General features: G+C 46.8%; 1 protein-coding gene across 3 annotated transcripts in view; it reads left to right on the top strand.

Moving 5' to 3' along the window:
• Positions 1-14,810, top strand: part of LOC115111165 (EGF-like repeat and discoidin I-like domain-containing protein 3) — a 228,777-nt gene extending 213,967 nt beyond the window's left edge. For all 3 annotated transcript variants that reach the window (XM_065011424.1, XM_065011423.1, XM_065011422.1), the window contains one exon: positions 12,431-14,810. In XM_065011424.1, the coding sequence (XP_064867496.1) occupies positions 12,431-12,580 (150 nt within the window). In that variant the 3' untranslated portion in view covers positions 12,581-14,810. The remainder of the gene's footprint in view (positions 1-12,430) is intronic.
• Positions 14,811-18,929: the final 4,119 nt, after the last annotated feature.

Below are 18,929 nucleotides of genomic sequence, written 5' to 3'. Positions count from 1 at the left end.
AGGAGAGGAGCAGGCCACACTGTTGGGAAAAGGAGAGGAGCAGGCCATACTGTTGGGAGAAGGAGATGGGCAGACCACACTGTTGGGAAAAGGAGAGGAGCAGGCCACACTGTTGGGAAAAGGAGAGGAGCAGGCCATACTGTTGTGAAAAGGAGAGGAGCGGGCCATACTGTTGGGAGAAGGAGAGGAGCAGTCCACACTGTTGGGAATAGGAGAGGAGCAGGCCATACTGTTGGGAGAAGGAGACTGGCAGGCCATACTGTTGGGAGAAGGAGACGGGCAGGCCATACTGTTGAGAGAAGGAGACGGGCAGGCCATACTGTTGGGAGGAGACGGGCAGGCCATACTGTTGGGAGGAGACGGGCAGGCCATACTGTTGGGAGGAGACGGGCAGGCCATACTGTTGGGAGGAGACGGGCAGGCCATACTGTTGGGAGAAGGAGACGGGCAGGCCATACTGTTGGGAGAAGGAGACGGGCAGGCCATACTGTTGGGAGGAGACGGGCAGGCCATTCTGTTGGGAGGAGACAGGCAGGCCATACTGTTGGGAGAAGGAGACGGGCAGGCCATACTGTTGGGAGGAGACGGGCAGGCCATACTGTTGGGAGAAGGAGACGGGCAGGCCATACTGTTGGGAGAAGGAGACGGGCAGGCCATTCTGTTGGGAGGAGACGGGCAGGCCATACTGTTAGGAGAAGGAGACGGGCAGGCCATACTGTTAGGAGAAGGAGACGGGCAGGCCATACTGTTGGGAGAAGGAGACGGGCAGGCCATACTGTTGGGAGGAGACGGGCAGGCCATACTGTTGGGAGAAGGAGACGGGCAGGCCATACTGTTAGGAGAAGGAGACGGGCAGGCCATACTGTTGGGAGGAGACGGGCAGGCCATTCTGTTGGGAGGAGACAGGCAGGCCATACTGTTAGGAGAAGGAGACGGGCAGGCCATACTGTTAGGAGAAGGAGACGGGCAGGCCATACTGTTGGGAGGAGACGGGCAGGCCATACTGTTGGGAGAAGGAGACGGGCAGGCCATACTGTTGGGAAAAGGAGAGGAGCAGGCCACATTGTTGGGAAAAGGAGAGGAGCAGGCCATATTGTTGGGAGAAGGAGACGGGCAGTCTACACTGTTGGGAAAAGGAGAGGAGCAGGCCATACTGTTGGGAAAAGGAGAGGAGCAGGCCACACTGTTGGGAAAAGGAGAGGAGCAGGCCATACTGTTGGGAGAAGGAGATGGGCAGACCACACTGTTGGGAAAAGGAGAGGAGCAGGCCACACTGTTGGGAAAAGGAGAGGAGCAGGCCATACTGTTGTGAAAAGGAGAGGAGCGGGCCATACTGTTGGGAGAAGGAGAGGAGCAGTCCACACTGTTGGGAATAGGAGAGGAGCAGGCCATACTGTTGGGAGAAGGAGACTGGCAGGCCATACTGTTGGGAGAAGGAGACGGGCAGGCCATACTGTTGAGAGAAGGAGACGGGCAGGCCATACTGTTGGGAGGAGACGGGCAGGCCATACTGTTGGGAGGAGACGGGCAGGCCATACTGTTGGGAGAAGGAGACGGGCAGGCCATACTGTTGGGAGGAGACGGGCAGGCCATTCTGTTGGGAGGAGACAGGCAGGCCATACTGTTGGGAGAAGGAGACGGGCAGGCCATACTGTTGGGAGGAGACGGGCAGGCCATACTGTTGGGAGAAGGAGACGGGCAGGCCATACTGTTGGGAGAAGGAGACGGGCAGGCCATTCTGTTGGGAGGAGACAGGCAGGCCATACTGTTAGGAGAAGGAGACGGGCAGGCCATACTGTTAGGAGAAGGAGACGGGCAGGCCATACTGTTGGGAGAAGGAGACGGGCAGGCCATACTGTTGGGAGAAGGAGACGGGCAGGCCATACTGTTGGGAGAAGGAGACGGGCAGGCCATACTGTTAGGAGAAGGAGACGGGCAGGCCATACTGTTGGGAGGAGACGGGCAGGCCATTCTGTTGGGAGGAGACAGGCAGGCCATACTGTTAGGAGAAGGAGACGGGCAGGCCATACTGTTAGGAGAAGGAGACGGGCAGGCCATACTGTTGGGAGGAGACGGGCAGGCCATACTGTTGGGAGAAGGAGACGGGCAGGCCATACTGTTGGGAAAAGGAGAGGAGCAGGCCACATTGTTGGGAAAAGGAGAGGAGCAGGCCATATTGTTGGGAGAAGGAGACGGGCAGTCTACACTGTTGGGAAAAGGAGAGGAGCAGGCCATACTGTTGGGAAAAGGAGAGGAGCAGGCCACACAGTTGGGAAAAGGAGAGGAGCAGGCCACACTGTTGGGAAAAGGAGAGGAGCAGGCCATACTGTTGGGAGAAGGAGATGGGCAGACCACACTGTTGGGAAAAGGAGAGGAGCAGGCCACACTGTTGGGAAAAGGAGAGGAGCAGGCCATACTGTTGTGAAAAGGAGAGGAGCGGGCCATACTGTTGGGAGAAGGAGAGGAGCAGTCCACACTGTTGGGAATAGGAGAGGAGCAGGCCATACTGTTGGGAGAAGGAGACTGGCAGGCCATACTGTTGGGAGAAGGAGACGGGCAGGCCATACTGTTGAGAGAAGGAGACGGGCAGGCCATACTGTTGGGAGGAGACGGGCAGGCCATACTGTTGGGAGGAGACGGGCAGGCCATACTGTTGGGAGAAGGAGACGGGCAGGCCATACTGTTGGGAGAAGGAGACGGGCAGGCCATTCTGTTGGGAGGAGACAGGCAGGCCATACTGTTGGGAGAAGGAGACAGGCAGGCCATACTGATGGGAGGAGACAGGCAGGCCATTCTGTTGGGAGGAGACAGGCAGGCCATACTGTTAGGAGAAGGAGACTGGCAGGCCATTCTGTTGGGAGGAGACAGGCAGGCCATACTGTTAGGAGAAGGAGACGGGCAGGCCATACTGTTGGGAGAAGGAGACGGGCAGGCCATACTGTTGGGAGAAGGAGACGGGCAGGCCATACTGTTGGGAGAAGGAGACGGGCAGTCTACACTGTTGGTAAAAGGAGAGGAGCAGGCCACACTGTTGGTAAAAGGAGATGGGCAGGCCATACTGTTGGGAAAATGAGAGGAGCAGGCCATACTGTTGGGAAAAGGAGAGGAGCAGGCCACACAGTTGGGAAAAGGAGAGGAGCAGGCCACACTGTTGGGAAAAGGAGAGGAGCAGGCCATACTGTTGGGAGAAGGAGATGGGCAGACCATACTGTTGAGAGGAGCAGGCCACACAGTTGGGAAAAGGAGAGGAGCAGGCCATACTGTTGGGAAAATGAGAGGAGCAGGCCATACTGTTGTGAAAAGGAGAGGAGCAGGCCACACAGTTGGGAGAAGGAGAGGAGCAGTCCACACTGTTGGGAAAAGGAGAGGAGCAGGCCATACTGTTGGGAGAAGGAGAGGAGCAGTCCACACTGTTGGGAAAAGGAGAGGAGCAGGCCATACTGTTGGGAGAAGGAGACTGGCAGGCCATACTGTTGGGAGAAGGAGACGGGCAGGCCATACTGTTGGGAGAAGGAGATGGGCAGGCCATACTGTTGGGAAAAGGAGAGGAGCAGGCCATACTGTTGGGAGAAGGAGACTGGCAGGCCATACTTTTGGGAAAAGGAGAGGAGCAGTCCACACTGTTGGGAAAAGGAGAGGAGCAGTCCATACTGTTGGGAGAAGGAGACTGGCAGGCCATACTGTTGGGAGAAGGAGACGGGCAGGCCATACTGTTGGGAGAAGGAGATGGGCAGGCCATACTGTTGAGAGAAGGAGACGGGCAGGCCATACTGTTGGGAGGAGACGGGCAGGCCATTCTGTTGGGAGGAGACAGGCAGGCCATACTGTTGGGAGAAGAAGACAGGCAGGCCATACTGTTGGGAGAAGGAGACAGGCAGGCCATACTGTTGGGAGGAGACAGGCAGGCCATTCTTTTGGGAGGAGACAGGCAGGCCATACTGTTAGGAGAAGGAGACTGGCAGGCCATTCTGTTGGGAGGAGACAGGCAGGCCATACTGTTAGGAGAAGGAGACGGGCAGGTCATACTGTTGGGAGAAGGAGACGGGCAGGCCATACTGTTGGGAGAAGGAGACGGGCAGGCCATACTGTTGGGAGAAGGAGACGGGCAGTCTACACTGTTGGTAAAAGGAGAGGAGCAGGCCACACTGTTGGTAAAAGGAGATGGGCAGGCCATACTGTTGGGAAAATGAGAGGAGCAGGCCATACTGTTGGGAAAAGGAGAGGAGCAGGCCACACAGTTGGGAAAAGGAGAGGAGCAGGCCATACTGTTGGGAGAAGGAGATGGGCAGACCATACTGTTGGGAAAAGGAGAGGAGCAGGCCACACAGTTGGGAAAAGGAGAGGAGCAGGCCACACAGTTGGGAAAAGGAGAGGAGCAGGCCACACTGTTGGGAAAAGGAGAGGAGCAGGCCATACTGTTGGGAGGAGACGGGCAGGCCATTCTGTTGGGAGGAGACAGGCAGGCCATACTGTTGGGAGAAGGAGACAGGCAGGCCATACTGTTGGGAGAAGGAGACTGGCAGGCCATTCTGTTGGGAGGAGACAGGCAGGCCATACTGTTAGGAGAAGGAGACGGGCAGGCCATACTGTTGGGAGAAGGAGACGGGCAGGCCATACTGTTGGGAGAAGGAGACGGGCAGGCCATACTGTTGGGAGAAGGAGACGGGCAGTCTACACTGTTGGTAAAAGGAGATGGGCAGGCCATACTGTTGGGAAAATGAGAGGAGCAGGCCATACTGTTGGGAAAAGGAGAGGAGCAGGCCACACAGTTGGGAAAAGGAGAGGAGCAGGCCATACTGTTGGGAGAAGGAGATGGGCAGACCATACTGTTGGGAAAAGGAGAGGAGCAGGCCACACAGTTGGGAAAAGGAGAGGAGCAGGCCACACTGTTGGGAAAAGGAGAGGAGCAGGCCATACTGTTGGGAGAAGGAGACTGGCAGGCCATACTTTTGGGAAAAGGAGAGGAGCAGGCCACACAGTTGGGAGAAGGAGAGGAGCAGTCCACACTGTTGGGAAAAGGAGAGGAGCAGGCCATACTGTTGGGAGAAGGAGAGGAGCAGTCCACACTGTTGGGAAAAGGAGAGGAGCAGGCCATACTGTTGGGAGAAGGAGACTGGCAGGCCATACTGTTGGGAGAAGGAGACGGGCAGGCCATACTGTTGGGAGAAGGAGATGGGCAGGCCATACTGTTGGGAAAAGGAGAGGAGCAGGCCATACTGTTGGGAGAAGGAGACTGGCAGGACATACTTTTGGGAAAAGGAGAGGAGCAGTCCACACTGTTGGGAAAAGGAGAGGAGCAGTCCATACTGTTGGGAGAAGGAGACTGGCAGGCCATACTGTTGGGAGAAGGAGACGTGCAGGCCATACTGTTGGGAGAAGGAGATGGGCAGGCCATACTGTTGAGAGAAGGAGACGGGCAGGCCATACTGTTGGGAGGAGACGGGCAGACCATACTGTTGGGAGGAGACGGGCAGGCCATACTGTTGGGAGAAGGAGACGGGCAGGCCATACTGTTGGGAGGAGACGGGCAGGCCATTCTGTTGGGAGGAGACAGGCAGGCCATACTGTTGGGAGAAGGAGACAGGCAGGCCATACTGTTGGGAGAAGGAGACAGGCAGGCCATACTGTTGGGAGGAGACAGGCAGGCCATTCTTTTGGGAGGAGACAGGCAGGCCATACTGTTAGGAGAAGGAGACTGGCAGGCCATTCTGTTGGGAGGAGACAGGCAGGCCATACTGTTAGGAGAAGGAGACGGGCAGGCCATACTGTTGGGAGAAGGAGACGGGCAGGCCATACTGTTGGGAGAAGGAGACGGGCAGGCCATTCTGTTGGGAGGAGACAGGCAGGCCATACTGTTAGGAGAAGGAGACGGGCAGGCCATACTGTTGGGAGAAGGAGACGGGCAGGCCATACTGTTGGGAAAAGGAGAGGAGCAGGCCATACTGTTGGGAGAAGGAGACTGGCAGGCCACACTGTTGGGAGAAGGAGAGGAGCAGTCCACACTGTTGAGAAAAGGAGGGGTTACGGGGTAAACCATTCAAAAACAGGACATGCCCTCCTTAAACTGGTTATAACTCCAGTTCTTATTGTGATATTAAGTTATATTGTGATATTAAGTTAAGTTAAGGAAAAGTCAAGGACAGAGGAGGGCATGACTTAAAAAATGAGTAATCACATATTTTTCAAATGTCATGTGCAGTTACAATTACTGCTTTAGCGGTTCTAGGGTTAAAGGTGTTGGTGTTTGTCTGCAGACCTGTGGTAGGGAATGACTGAAGCCTGAGATCCATGTGACAATATAGGGGGAAAGATTGTAGTACAGGTGACTGTTGGCACCTCAATTGGCTGGAACGGAGTGAATGGAATGGTATCAAACATATCACACAGATGGTTACCATGTGTTTGATACCATTCCATTCTGGAGAGGATGGCAGTTGTTTTTATGGGCTCCTGACCAATTGAGATATTTGGTGTATTTTATTGCACTAATCTTAACTTTTTTGTACATAATGTTTCCGTCAACATTTCCTACCTATACTTTATCCCTACCTATATGTACATACAGTATCTACCTCAGTTACACTGTACCCCTGCACATTGACTCGGAACTGGTACATTTACATTACATTTAAGTCATTTAGCAGACGCTCTTATCCAGAGCGACTTACAAATTGGTGCATTCACCTTATGACATCCAGTGGAACAGCCACTTTACAATAGTGCATCTAAATCTTTTAAGGGGGTGGGGGGGGTGAAAGGGATTACTTTATCCTATCCTAGGTAATCCTTAAAGAGGTGGGGTTTTAGGTGTCTCCGGAAGGTGGTGATTGACTCCGCTGTCCTGGCGTCGTGAGGGAGTTTGTTCCACCATTGGGGGCCAGAGCAGCGAACAGTTTTGACTGGGCTGAGCGGGAACTGTACTTCCTCAGTGGTAGGGAGGCGAGCAGGCCAGAGGTGGATGAACGCAGTGCCCTTGTTTGGGTGTAGGGCCTGATCAGAGCCTGGAGGTACTGAGGTGCCGTTCCCCTCACAGCTCCGTAGGCAAGCACCATGGTTTTGTAGCGGATGCGAGCTTCAACTGGAAGCCAGTGGAGAGAGCGGAGGAGCGGGGTGACGTGAGAGAACTTGGGAAGGTTGAACACCAGACGGGCTGCGGCGTTCTGGATGAGTTGTAGGGGTTTAATGGCACAGGCAGGGAGCCCAGCCAACAGCGAGTTGCAGTAGTCCAGACGGGAGATGACAAGTGCCTGGATTAGGACCTGCGCCGCTTCCTGTGTGAGGCAGGGTCGTACTCTGCGGATGTTGTAGAGCATGAACCTACAGGAACGGGCCACCGCCTTGATGTTAGTTGAGAACGACAGGGTGTTGTCCAGGATCACGCCAAGGTTCTTAGCGCTCTGGGAGGAGGACACAATGGAGTTGTCGACCGTGATGGCGAGATCATGGAACGGGCAGTCCTTCCCCGGGAGGAAGAGCAGCTCCGTCTTGCCGAGGTTCAGCTTGAGGTGGTGATCCGTCATCCACACTGATATGTCTGCCAGACATGCAGAGATGCGATTCGCCACCTGGTCATCAGAAGGGGGAAAGGAGAAGATTAATTGTGTGTCGTCTGCATAGCAATGATAGGAGAGACCATGTGAGGTTATGACAGAGCCAAGTGACTTGGTGTATAGCGAGAATAGGAGAGGGCCTAGAACAGAGCCCTGGGGGACACCAGTGGTGAGAGCACGTGGTGTGGAGACGGATTCTCGCCACGCCACCTGGTAGGAGCGACCTGTCAGGTAGGACGCAATCCAAGCGTGGGCCGCGAGATGCCCAACTCGGAGAGGGTGGAGAGGAGGATCTGATGGTTCACAGTATCGAAGGCAGCCGATAGGTCTAGAAGGATGAGAGCAGAGGAGAGAGAGTTAGCTTTAGCAGTGCGGAGCGCCTCCGTGATACAGAGAAGAGCAGTCTCAGTTGAATGACTAGTCTTGAAACCTGACTGATTTGGATCAAGAAGGTCATTCTGAGAGAGATAGCGGGAGAGCTGGCCAAGGACGGCACGTTCAAGAGTTTTGGAGAGAAAAGAAAGAAGGGATACTGGTCTGTAGTTGTTGACATCGGAGGGATCGAGTGTAGGTTTTTTCAGAAGGGGTGCAACTCTCGCTCTCTTGAAGACGGAAGGGACGTAGCCAGCGGTCAGGGATGAGTTGATGACCGAGGTGAGGTAAGGGAGAAGGTCTCCGGAAATGGTCTGGAGAAGAGAGGAGGGGATAGGGTCAAGCGGGCAGGTTGTTGGGCGGCCGGCCGTCACAAGACGCGAGATTTCATCTGGAGAGAGGGGGGAGAAAGAGGTCAGAGCACAGGGTAGGGCAGTGTGAGCAGAACCAGCAGTGTCGTTTGACTTAGCAAACGAGGATCGGATGTCGTCAATCTTCTTTTCAAAATGGTTGACGAAGTCATCTGCAGAGAGGGAGGGGGGGGGAGGGGGAGGAGGATTCAGGAGGGAGGAGAAGGTTGCAAAGAGCTTCCTAGGGTTAGAGGCAGATGCTTGGAATTTAGAGTGGTAGAAAGTGGCTTTAGCAGCAGAGAGAGAAGAGGAAAATGTAGAGAGGAGGGAGTGAAAGGATGTCAGGTCCGCAGGGAGGCGAGTTTTCCTCCATTTCCGCTCGGCTGCCCGGAGCCCTGTGTATATAGCCAAGTTATCGGTACTCATAGTGTATTTATTCCTTGTGTTATTGTTTTTCTATTTATTCATATTATTTGTATTTTTTTATATATATTTTCCACTATTTATCTCTGCATTGTTGAGAAGGGCCCGTAGGTAAGCGTTTCCCTGTTAGTCTACACCTGTTGTTTACGAAGCATGTAACAGATATATTTTATTTTATTTCATTCACTCTATTCCAGCCATTATTTTGAGCCTTCCTCCCCTCAAAAGCCTCATGTGGAATGGAGGTGGGAGAAAGAGCGGTAGGAAAGAACTAGGGACGAGAAACTGTAGGGAGGGAAACCAAGAAAAAGAATGAAGGATGAAGAGTTGGTCCTTAACTGTACAGCATGCTGTATGAGTAGATGTGTGAATACCAAAGACATTCTTAATCGAATCCAGAATAGGAGAGACATGATCAAGAGAAAAAGACCAAACGACACAGGAGGAGGAGAGAGAAACAGATGAGAGACATGAGGAGAGAGAAAGTCATTACTTACATGTCCATGTTTTGCATGCCTTGTGTGTGTGTGTGTGTGTGTGTGTGTGTGTGTGTGTGTGTGTGTTTAACCTACCATACTGCTTCCCCCATCAATCAGAGGCTGGATTGCCTGTCACCCTCTCTTCATGCAGATAAGGGCCCTTGAGGCCCCCTGTGTTGCACTACCACCAGAGATCCAGGGGGTAAACTGCAGTATGCTGCAACCACTCTACCTAAACCCATTCCAACAGCTCCTCAAGGGACTGTAGGGTGGTTGTGTATCTGTTGTCGCCCTTTTTGGGTTAAACACCTCCATCAGAATATTGTGTTCACTTTAGACCTTCACTGTATCTGCATCCAGCAGACTGGTTTAATGGTCCAGATCAGAGTCTTGTGTGGTCATGAGTCTATAACATGTGTGTCGGTTGCTTCCACCAAGACCTCCTCTGTTCCAGCAAAATGAAATGTGGTTGCATTGGTGGGTTTGCTATGCTGGCGATGCCGGAACTTTTATGTTTGAATAGCTGCATGTATTTGGAACCACACTTCCATGAGATCATATTTGATTAAAATAAATCATTATTTGATTAACTTGTTTTCATACTTTGGTTTTTACTAAGGCTAATTCAGATTTCCTCCAATCCTCCATTTAAACCTATTTTATTGAAGAATCAAGGGAAGATTAATTTGATGGGGAATTGTGTACAAAGAGTTTCTAAAATGTGTGGCAAATTAGTTCACATAGAATAAACATGAAAATATGTGTCATTTGTATTATCTTCAAGCTCCAAGAGATAGTGTCTTCAAAAGCAGTTTATTGGTGTAAACATCAACAGTATCCATTTTGGGCTCACTATTTGCATCCGTTTTTAGGACTCTGGTCTGGACCATTAAACCAGTCTGCTGGATAATGTCTTCACCTTGAGTGTGAGGGGTATCGGAGATGACACTTATTTTGTAAGAATTCACACATTTGGCATTCACGCCTCTAAGTAAATGTGGAGTGGTTTTTGGAGAGGAACCTGACATGTTGTGGAATAGGGAGGTGTGGGCATCTTTTGTGAATGTATTTGCAGATTGCAATAAAAGACAACATCATTCATTGTACATAAATACAGACTCTAGTGAGTGCGTCAGACATGTTGATCATATCTGACGCACACGTTAACAGTCATAAATCAAATCATGTGTGGAAGTCAATGGGAGATTTGCACGAAAGGGTCACATCCACATATCTCGTGTCGAATTACATAATGTCTACTTGTTTTTTTTTTACAGAAAAGCAACATGAACGATAACAAGGCCCATATTGATGTATAGAAAACGGCACGGAACCAGTTCTAACTCTCCATTATTACACTACTAAATCAGAGTTAGGAATTTTTCCTGACTATGTGATCTGACAGGGAAGAATGCTTGGCCCTAATGAAATAACATTTTATTGGTTGCATACATATATCTTTCAGATTTTATCGCAGATGCAGCAAAATGCTTGTATTTCTAGCTCCAACAGTGCAGTAATACCTAACAATGCAAAACAATACACACAAATTCAAAAATGAAATGAGAAAGAAATTAAGAAATATCAGAAAGAGCAATGTCAGATTCTGAATATAAATATGTATGTATATTATGGTATGTATAGACATTATGGACAGTAAATGAATAAAGGTGTGTACAGCAGTAGGATGAGCCTTGACTAGAATACTGTATATACTGTATATATGAAGTGGGTATAACAGAATATACACATTATTAAAGTTACCAGTGTTCAATGACTATGTACATAGGCCGGCAGTCTCTCAGGTGGGTGGTAGCTGGCTAGTAAAAGTGACGAAGTTCAGGGCAGGGTACTGGGCGGAGGCTTTATGTGCCCTACTCACTGTGCCCAGTCAGAACTACAGTAATTCTAGAGCTTTCAGCATACTCTCCCAGGGCTTGTATAGGGCTGATGATAAGGACTTGGTATGAGTGCTATCGCTGATCATACCCAGGGCCCCAGAAAAGCCATTGAGAAGACATCCTCCCTAGTGGGGGAATTACCTTAGTGCATGTTAGCGATCTGTGGAATATTTTGGGAATTGAGCAGTCTGAAGTGAATATGAAGTGTCTTGCAGTAGGAGGATAATGCAGGCCTTCTCACTGCTCTCTTCAGTAAGGAGAAGGATTCTTCGAGTGGAAATGCAGTGTGGCTTGCTCAAGTGTCATTATTTCACAGGAATCCTGTGCACCATGCAGCAGAACACGTCAAAGGAGATCAGAAACGGAATGTGTTTATCTTTTGAGACCTTCCTACCATACATACCAGCTAGAGTTCCCTTACATCACGACTGAATGTCCTTGGTCCTGGGGGACCCACAGGAATGACCTTTGTATTTGATCATCAACACCTAATCGTCAAGCCCTGGATTAGTTGAATGAATCAGATGTGTTGGTGCTGGGCAAGAAAAGGTTTTGCCCCCCAGTGGGGCCCCAGGAACAGGACTGAGAAAGCCTGAGAAAACCATAGAAAGGTGTCTGAAAGAAGGTTTTCTAGGGATCATAGTTGGCTAATGTCAAGTCAACCACTCAGAATGTCTTCAACACCTGCAGGGGTCCGTCCCACTGGTTTTCCATTTCACATAATGGCGAGTCCCATTACATCCCAATTAAATAGTCATAATCACGCTCGTTTAATTGAAATGATCACGGCCTTCAATGAAGCGGTCCCAGTAGGTACCTATCACCCATATTCCATTTAATTCTACTGTCGATTAACCACACTTAGACACAAGGCTTGTATTTATCAACAACACAGTGTGCATCCCAATACATTTGTTATGCTTGTTTATATTTGAATATGTTATTCTCGCTCGCTTAACTACATATCAGCAGAGAGATTGATAATTTGCTTCTGGGCTGTTGTTTAGCAAACTGCCTATCTATTGGGTTTTGTTGGATGCTACTGCACCAAGAATGGTCTGCCGTGAGGGAAATGACAATAAGATGTTACAGTAACAACACTGCCAGGTGTTTTCTATGGCCACAAAGCACAGGTCTTGACCATCTTTCTGGGCATTGACGTTATGGAATTATGTAGCCTACACAGCATGTCCATCTCTCTTTATCTTCTTCTAAACTTAGCTCTTGCTATCCTTTCTTATTTCCCTTTGTTTGCGTGATGAGGTGCACATATGCTAATAAGCTTTCTGTGGTCTGTGTGGGTGTTCAAGATCACAATTAATTTAATGTCATTCCCACTGTCCTTCCTTTCGCAGGTGTTCCAAGGAAACTTTGACAATGACACGCACAGAAAGAACGTGATAGCTCCGCCCATCTACGCCCGATTTGTCCGGATCCTTCCATGGTCGTGGTACAGCAGGATCACTTTGCGTGCAGAGTTACTGGGATGCACAGAGGAAGAGTGACCACCCCTCCCCCTCCCCCCTTTAATAATGGATCATCTATCCCAGATCCAGTGTTTCAATATAAACTGTGCAACCTGTAAAAAGAAATCAATTTCAAATGGATTTTTCAAGAATACGTGTTTGGTTGTGTTGGGTTGCTGTTTGTTTTTTGTACAATGATTTAAACCTGTCCTTGTCCTATTTTTATTTTTTTGTGGTTAATGTCTTTTATTTTTCTCCAGATTTCCATCGTGTTTGGAATGAACTTGTGTAACATATTTGACTGGCAGGGGTGGGGGAGTGGGGAGGGGAATCACACCCTGATTTAAACGTATTGCCATGGAAGCTACTGTACAGTGTCACTTTTTAACAAAGACGACATGAAACCTATCTACCATGCTTCATTGGACATTATTAACCCCACTTCAACTCATAGCGGAACTATCCAAGAAATCCTTCAACGATGACAACTAAAATACTACAGTGACAGATATATTTTACACCTCTTCAAGCCAGGCTTTTACCATTGCTGACACTGACATTGTAACGCAAGTCAAAAACAACAACAATGCCATTGTATTTTATGTAAAACACTTAATAATTGCATGGTGCATAAATTATTATATTAAATGTATATTATGACAAATCATTTCTAACTCCTTCCCTAAGAGCAATCGCTTTGTTTTAGGGATCTATTTTTACGTGCATTTTAAATAGTTCTGATACACACCTCAAAAGCTTGAAGAGTGACTGATCTGCTCGACGAATAACAAGCAGTATAGACACTGAGCTTGATGGGCTGATTGACGAGTCCAAATGCTCTCAGCTTTTTATTGCTTCTTTAATTTATTTCAATGTAATAGCATTTCAAGAAATTTACTTGGAATTACGTCACAATTGTAGAATTGTATACTTTGTTTACTTTTCTTTTTGTCTGCTTTTTTATCCTGCCCAATTCTGCCTTTACAATATACTTTTGAATCAATTTGAAAAGCTCAGGATAGAAGACATCCATCCATACCCACAATTTTATAATTTCTAAGAGTAAGCCCTCCTTTTAATATAATATTTTACTCTTTTTTTTACATTTACAGACATTACCATGGCAATTAAATTAATAAAATGACAAACTTACTTCACAGAAATACTTTCTTTCTTTATTTTATTTTATTTTTTATATCAAAATACATAGTGACAGCATAACAAACAGCTTTCTATTCATCCATTTTCCAAAAAAAACGAAGTAAGAACTTTGAATATATAAATATCTGTCTTTGTCTTTGATATGTACAATGCACATTATCAGTTGTTGTTTCAGTATGTCACTGTATTTCAGTGTTGCATTTTAAAGTATCATTGCGTGCAACATAAAAAAATAATATTTGATTGACACCAGAAATATCAGAATAGTCAAGGACTTATGCCCATTTTTTGCAATATGATTAGGGAAAAAAGCCACATGACTTTTACCCTAGTTTGTGTAATTTCCAATCGGAATGTCCCTGGAGAGACCTTTATGATATTGGGACATTATGTCCCAAAAAGAAAGTTTCCCGATGTTATTCGTTCATAATCCTGAAACCCATATACGCTGATAGAGCGAATTTGTTTGAACAACATTGGATGTGAAGTTGCTATTGGTGTAAAACAGTGTAACATTTGTTAGATCCATGGACACAGCATAAGCGTCATGCCATACAACTAACTCACTTTTTATAATGGATGTATTTGGCTAGGCATAATGTTTTTTGTTTAATATTTTGATATCTTGGCTTTTGATCGAGCTATTTACTAGTATTTCTTGTCCAGCTGTTCCTGTCTCCATAAGGTTGTCTGCTTGATTTATCATCCTAGATGGCTGCCTGTGTGCACTTTTCACAACGGGATTTTTACTGACCAATGGATATGGCAGCATGACGTATTAGGAGGGATACAGTATCAAATATGTCCATGTCCACAGGCACATTTTGTTATAACATTATGTTACAGGTCCTTTACTTTGCACTCACCATTGCTGCATTGTAAAACCTTGGCTAACTGGTGAAGGGGAACCAGGATGTCCATATTGTGTTTCTGTGTCAACTCATTCTGAGTATCAAGCGCTATCTAGCAAAGTGTACCAATTATATGCTGATTAGTCCAAGCTTGCGAAGGAGAGTCAGAAACTAATACTGAGTACAGCTGAAAACAAATGTTGCTTCAAACAAGAGCTCTTTCAGTTTGACCAATAAAAATATGTCTGTGAATCGAATGGCTTTCCTTTTTTTGCTCGCAAAGGTGTCACGTTACCCGTCTTTAATAGGAGAGTCTTTTCTCGTTCTCTGATCATGCTCTGCTTTCTCCCAGTGTCTGATTACACGTGGCTGTGCTTTAGCGTGTCGCCTTCATTGATTTACCGTAGGCTGCCATGCTTAGTTGCACTTTCAACTTCATTCTCTTTGCTGTGGCAGGGGATCAAGACGTGAGTCGAAGGCCAAACGTGAAACTACACTGTCTATTAATGAATCAATTACGTGAGATCCCGTATGGGGAGATAATTGCCTCGTAACTCAGGTGAGTGAAGTTGCACACCAATTAAAAGCTGATTGGAAAACAATCTGTTTAGTCTGCCTGCCCCATCCGTTATATCAGGGGTGTCAAACTCATTCCATGGAGGCCGAGTGTCTGCTAATTTTTGGTTTTTCCTTTCAATTAAGACCTAGACAACCAGGTGAGGGGGTGGGAGCAGGTCCCAGTTTGGGGAAACCCTGCGTTAGAGCATGATCCGGAAAAGAAGAGATGCCGGTGGAATGAGGAGTGTGTCTTAGCAGAGCCCCAGCCTGATCTACAACTGCAGCCTGGTAAACAGGCTCTGGATGAAAGCTTCCTGGGGTATGTAGACTAGAAACAAATCGATGGAGGAATTTGAGAGAATGACAGATACACAGCCTTTTTTGCATTCCTAGCATAGACATAGCCATGCCTTCAACTTGCCTTGTGTGTAGTTATATTTCAAATGTATGTATATAATAAGAATCTAAAGCAGCTAACAAGGCTGTAACTTGGATAATAACATTGAGGTTGAGCATAAAGAGCTTTTATAAGAGGCTTTATTTTATTTGAGGTAAATGCATATTGTAATAAATAATAGTTTTGCACATAATCAAAGGTGTCTTTTTTCTTAGAGTAGAGGTAGTATTTTCTTTGGAAACCAATTTACATTCAATGTCTTCACCCTCTCACACATCTTTACTTATACAAAATATGTATGCTTTGTACCATTCTTTCATCTTGCCTTAAGGTTGTGCAAAAAAATAACCACGGAAAAAAGTAAACAAATGTCAGTACAGCAAGCTACTGTTCACTGACAGAAGGAAATTGGAATTCATAAGGTCACTTCACTCAAAGAACCCCAGACCAAAGGATTAGATGGAAATGTACTTAGGAAGGTCTCAGACTGTCAACCCAGACCAGGACCTTGAATTAGACCTGCCAGACTTTTACTCCATCACCTTGCTTCAGTGACTGGTGCATTCCCCATGCTGAGTGGTACCTATGGCCCTGACAGGTCCTGACAACTCCGTTGACTCCCTTGTTGAAGAGTGAGTGAAGATCATGTCAATCCATGTCAGTTCACCCCATGCATCTCTGTCTATATAGTAACCAGGTCTGACATTGCTGACACACTCACATGCTCTCAGCCTCACACCTTTCCCCTTCACTCGCCCTGTGTGTGTGTGTGTGTGTGTGTGTGTGTGTGTGTGTGTGTGTGTGTGTGTAACCATGCATGCAAGTGCTTTCAGAACTGCTGAGTTGTGACCAAAGTGTGAAGTATCGTATATAGTCTTACATATTTTACATTACTACAGATTATTGCTCATAATTATCAATACTGTAAATTGTTGTATGATTTCAAGTTAAATGTGAGTTTATTTGGAGATACAGGAAGTAATTTATTACCAAAACAGGACCACCTCTGAGAAAGATGTGTGTACACCTGAATAGAATGGCAGATCCAGTGTAAGGGAGATACAATTACTTTTCCATGATCCGTGTGACATTTCTGAAGCATCCCTGTGAACTATAGTCATCTGATTGCCCCTCAAAACCCAAACACAACCAACAACATGTTTCTGGCTACTGAACATCTACAATACAACCAAACACTCACTGTGCAAAGCGCATCTGCTTTCCCAAGACATCATTATTCCAAACACAAGCATTTGGGGACAACCAGGTCACCCGCGATACAAGCCCGTATTCAACGTCCATTCATGTCTGAGGACCTCTGGAGATATGGTGGAAATTGGCCACTAAGGGCAACAGTGAGCGCTGTTAGCTTCAAGTAGGTTCCACTTTTGCTACGGATGGGGGGAGGTGGAAGAACGTAAGCATCTGCCTCTGATACCAAAGGTTGCAAGTTGAAATTCAGTGACTGAAAGTAGTTTTTCATATTTTTGTTTGAAGCCTCTCCCAAACCTTAACCCTTATCTTAACCATTCGGAGTTCATGCCTAACATTAATCATTTGGAGTTCATGCCTAAACTTAGCCTTAAACACTTTGAAAGTTGACGTTTGAGAAGCATGGATGAACGTCTAATTCTGATGTGAACTGGTAGTTTGAGGAATACTTCTATTTCCATTTTAACATCCAATGTCAAATCTAGTGGGATGGCTCAGGTTCTGTACTACATGTATTTCAATTCCATTAAACGTCTCCAGCCGTTTACAGAAGAGCTGTATCCCCTGCCGTAATCCAGCTTTGTGAACAAATGTTATTCCCTCAATATGTATTGGAGCCAATACTTTTTTTCCTAAAATAATATCTGGATTATGTTATGGTTTCAATAGGGAAGGCATTGATATTTCCCATTTCAAAATATTGTTGTCTCTCTTTCTGCTCTCCAATTGTGTTCCCGACTGCAAGAGGAAATGGACAACACATAATCTGCTATTAATATCTGACGTTAAGTGCTGAGAACAAAAGTTGTGCTTGGTGAGTGGAATTTAATTTGGAGTCCTGTCTTTTTCCGTGAGGTTATTTGCAGAACGACATGGAGATTAAAGGTCTCGTTCCCATCAGGAGTTAGTCCACCCCTACCGGGGACGCTGTGAAGTGGCTCATTATCAGCTGAACAGGAATGACAGCACTTGCATGACAGAGACGTCTCCCCCGCTGTTCTCGTGTGTTCTAACAGGCAGAGCCCACACGCTCTGTCAGATGGGCTGACCAAAGGAGAGGCAGGGGGACTGATGAGGCACAGAATAAATAGCAGAGAAACGTTGTGTTGTTGCGTAACCTAATGAAGGGATGACCTGTGTGTGCGGAATCCTCGTTCGGGAACATGACATCCTTACTAGTGACATCTAGAGAACTAGTCATGAGGCATGTCAAGACATTGATCACTCCATATTCCATGTAGTGCAGACGACATGATGGAGATTTTCAGCAGTGGTTGTTCAAACCGAGGTCTGCAGTCACTGTCTTACATGCACATTAAAGCAGAGTCATGGTGGACAGTTTGCTGCTGAGCCCTTAATGATGTAGAATTATTGCATTAGCCAAATCAATATGTTTTGCCTATTGTCTATAAAGGAAGGAAAACAAACAAGTGTGTGCATGCGTGTGTGTACAGTATGTGTGTGTGTACATGCGTGTGTACAGTATGTGTGTGTGTACATGCGTGTGTGTGTGCGTGCGTGCGTGCGTGCGTGCGTGTGTGTGTGTGTGTGAGATTTAGAGACATATTCGGGAAAGAGAAAGTATGGCTGTGTAGGTAGCATCTTAAAATGCTATATTTTATGAGGTGTTCATAAGGAAATATATCATTACGTATGTCACAAGGATGGAGGATGTAGCACACTATTTGGCCTCATTGGTGGAATGTTATTCATATTTTTCTCAATTTCATAATTAATAAAGATGTTGTTTTTTTTTACGAAAATCCAGTGTTTCTATGTCCAACAGATTTCTTACATTTCCATCTTCTGTGATGTATATAAAGTGTAATATTGGGATGCAAACTCAAAATTGAATACATTTCAACTGTATATCTGGCATGGTGTCTTCTTCTTTTTGAGCCCATAAACATGTCTGTGAGGTGTATACTTTAGTTTCAAAGTAGATTTGTTTAAGAATACCAAGAATCACTCTGTGTGACCCTGATTTAGCCCACTGCAGTAAAAGGTTAATGAGATTTACTGCTGAACCACAATGGTAGCTTCCAGCTCATACAGACAGCTACATTTATGCATAATGTGATTTCAAGCACTGATTACAGGTTTAAAAAGTTTCCTTCTCTGTGGCTTCTGTGTCTGAGTCAAGATATATATACGGTTTTTGAAAATATGGAATCTGATGATCATGATAAGGTGCTTAAGGATCAATTTC

The sequence above is a fragment of the Oncorhynchus nerka genome, linkage group LG27, assembly GCF_034236695.1.
Source record: "Oncorhynchus nerka isolate Pitt River linkage group LG27, Oner_Uvic_2.0, whole genome shotgun sequence".
In the NCBI taxonomy this organism is placed as follows: Eukaryota; Metazoa; Chordata; class Actinopteri; order Salmoniformes; family Salmonidae; genus Oncorhynchus; species Oncorhynchus nerka.
The sequence above is the reverse complement of the archived record's forward strand: the minus strand, read 5'-3'. Positions and strand labels throughout refer to the sequence as shown.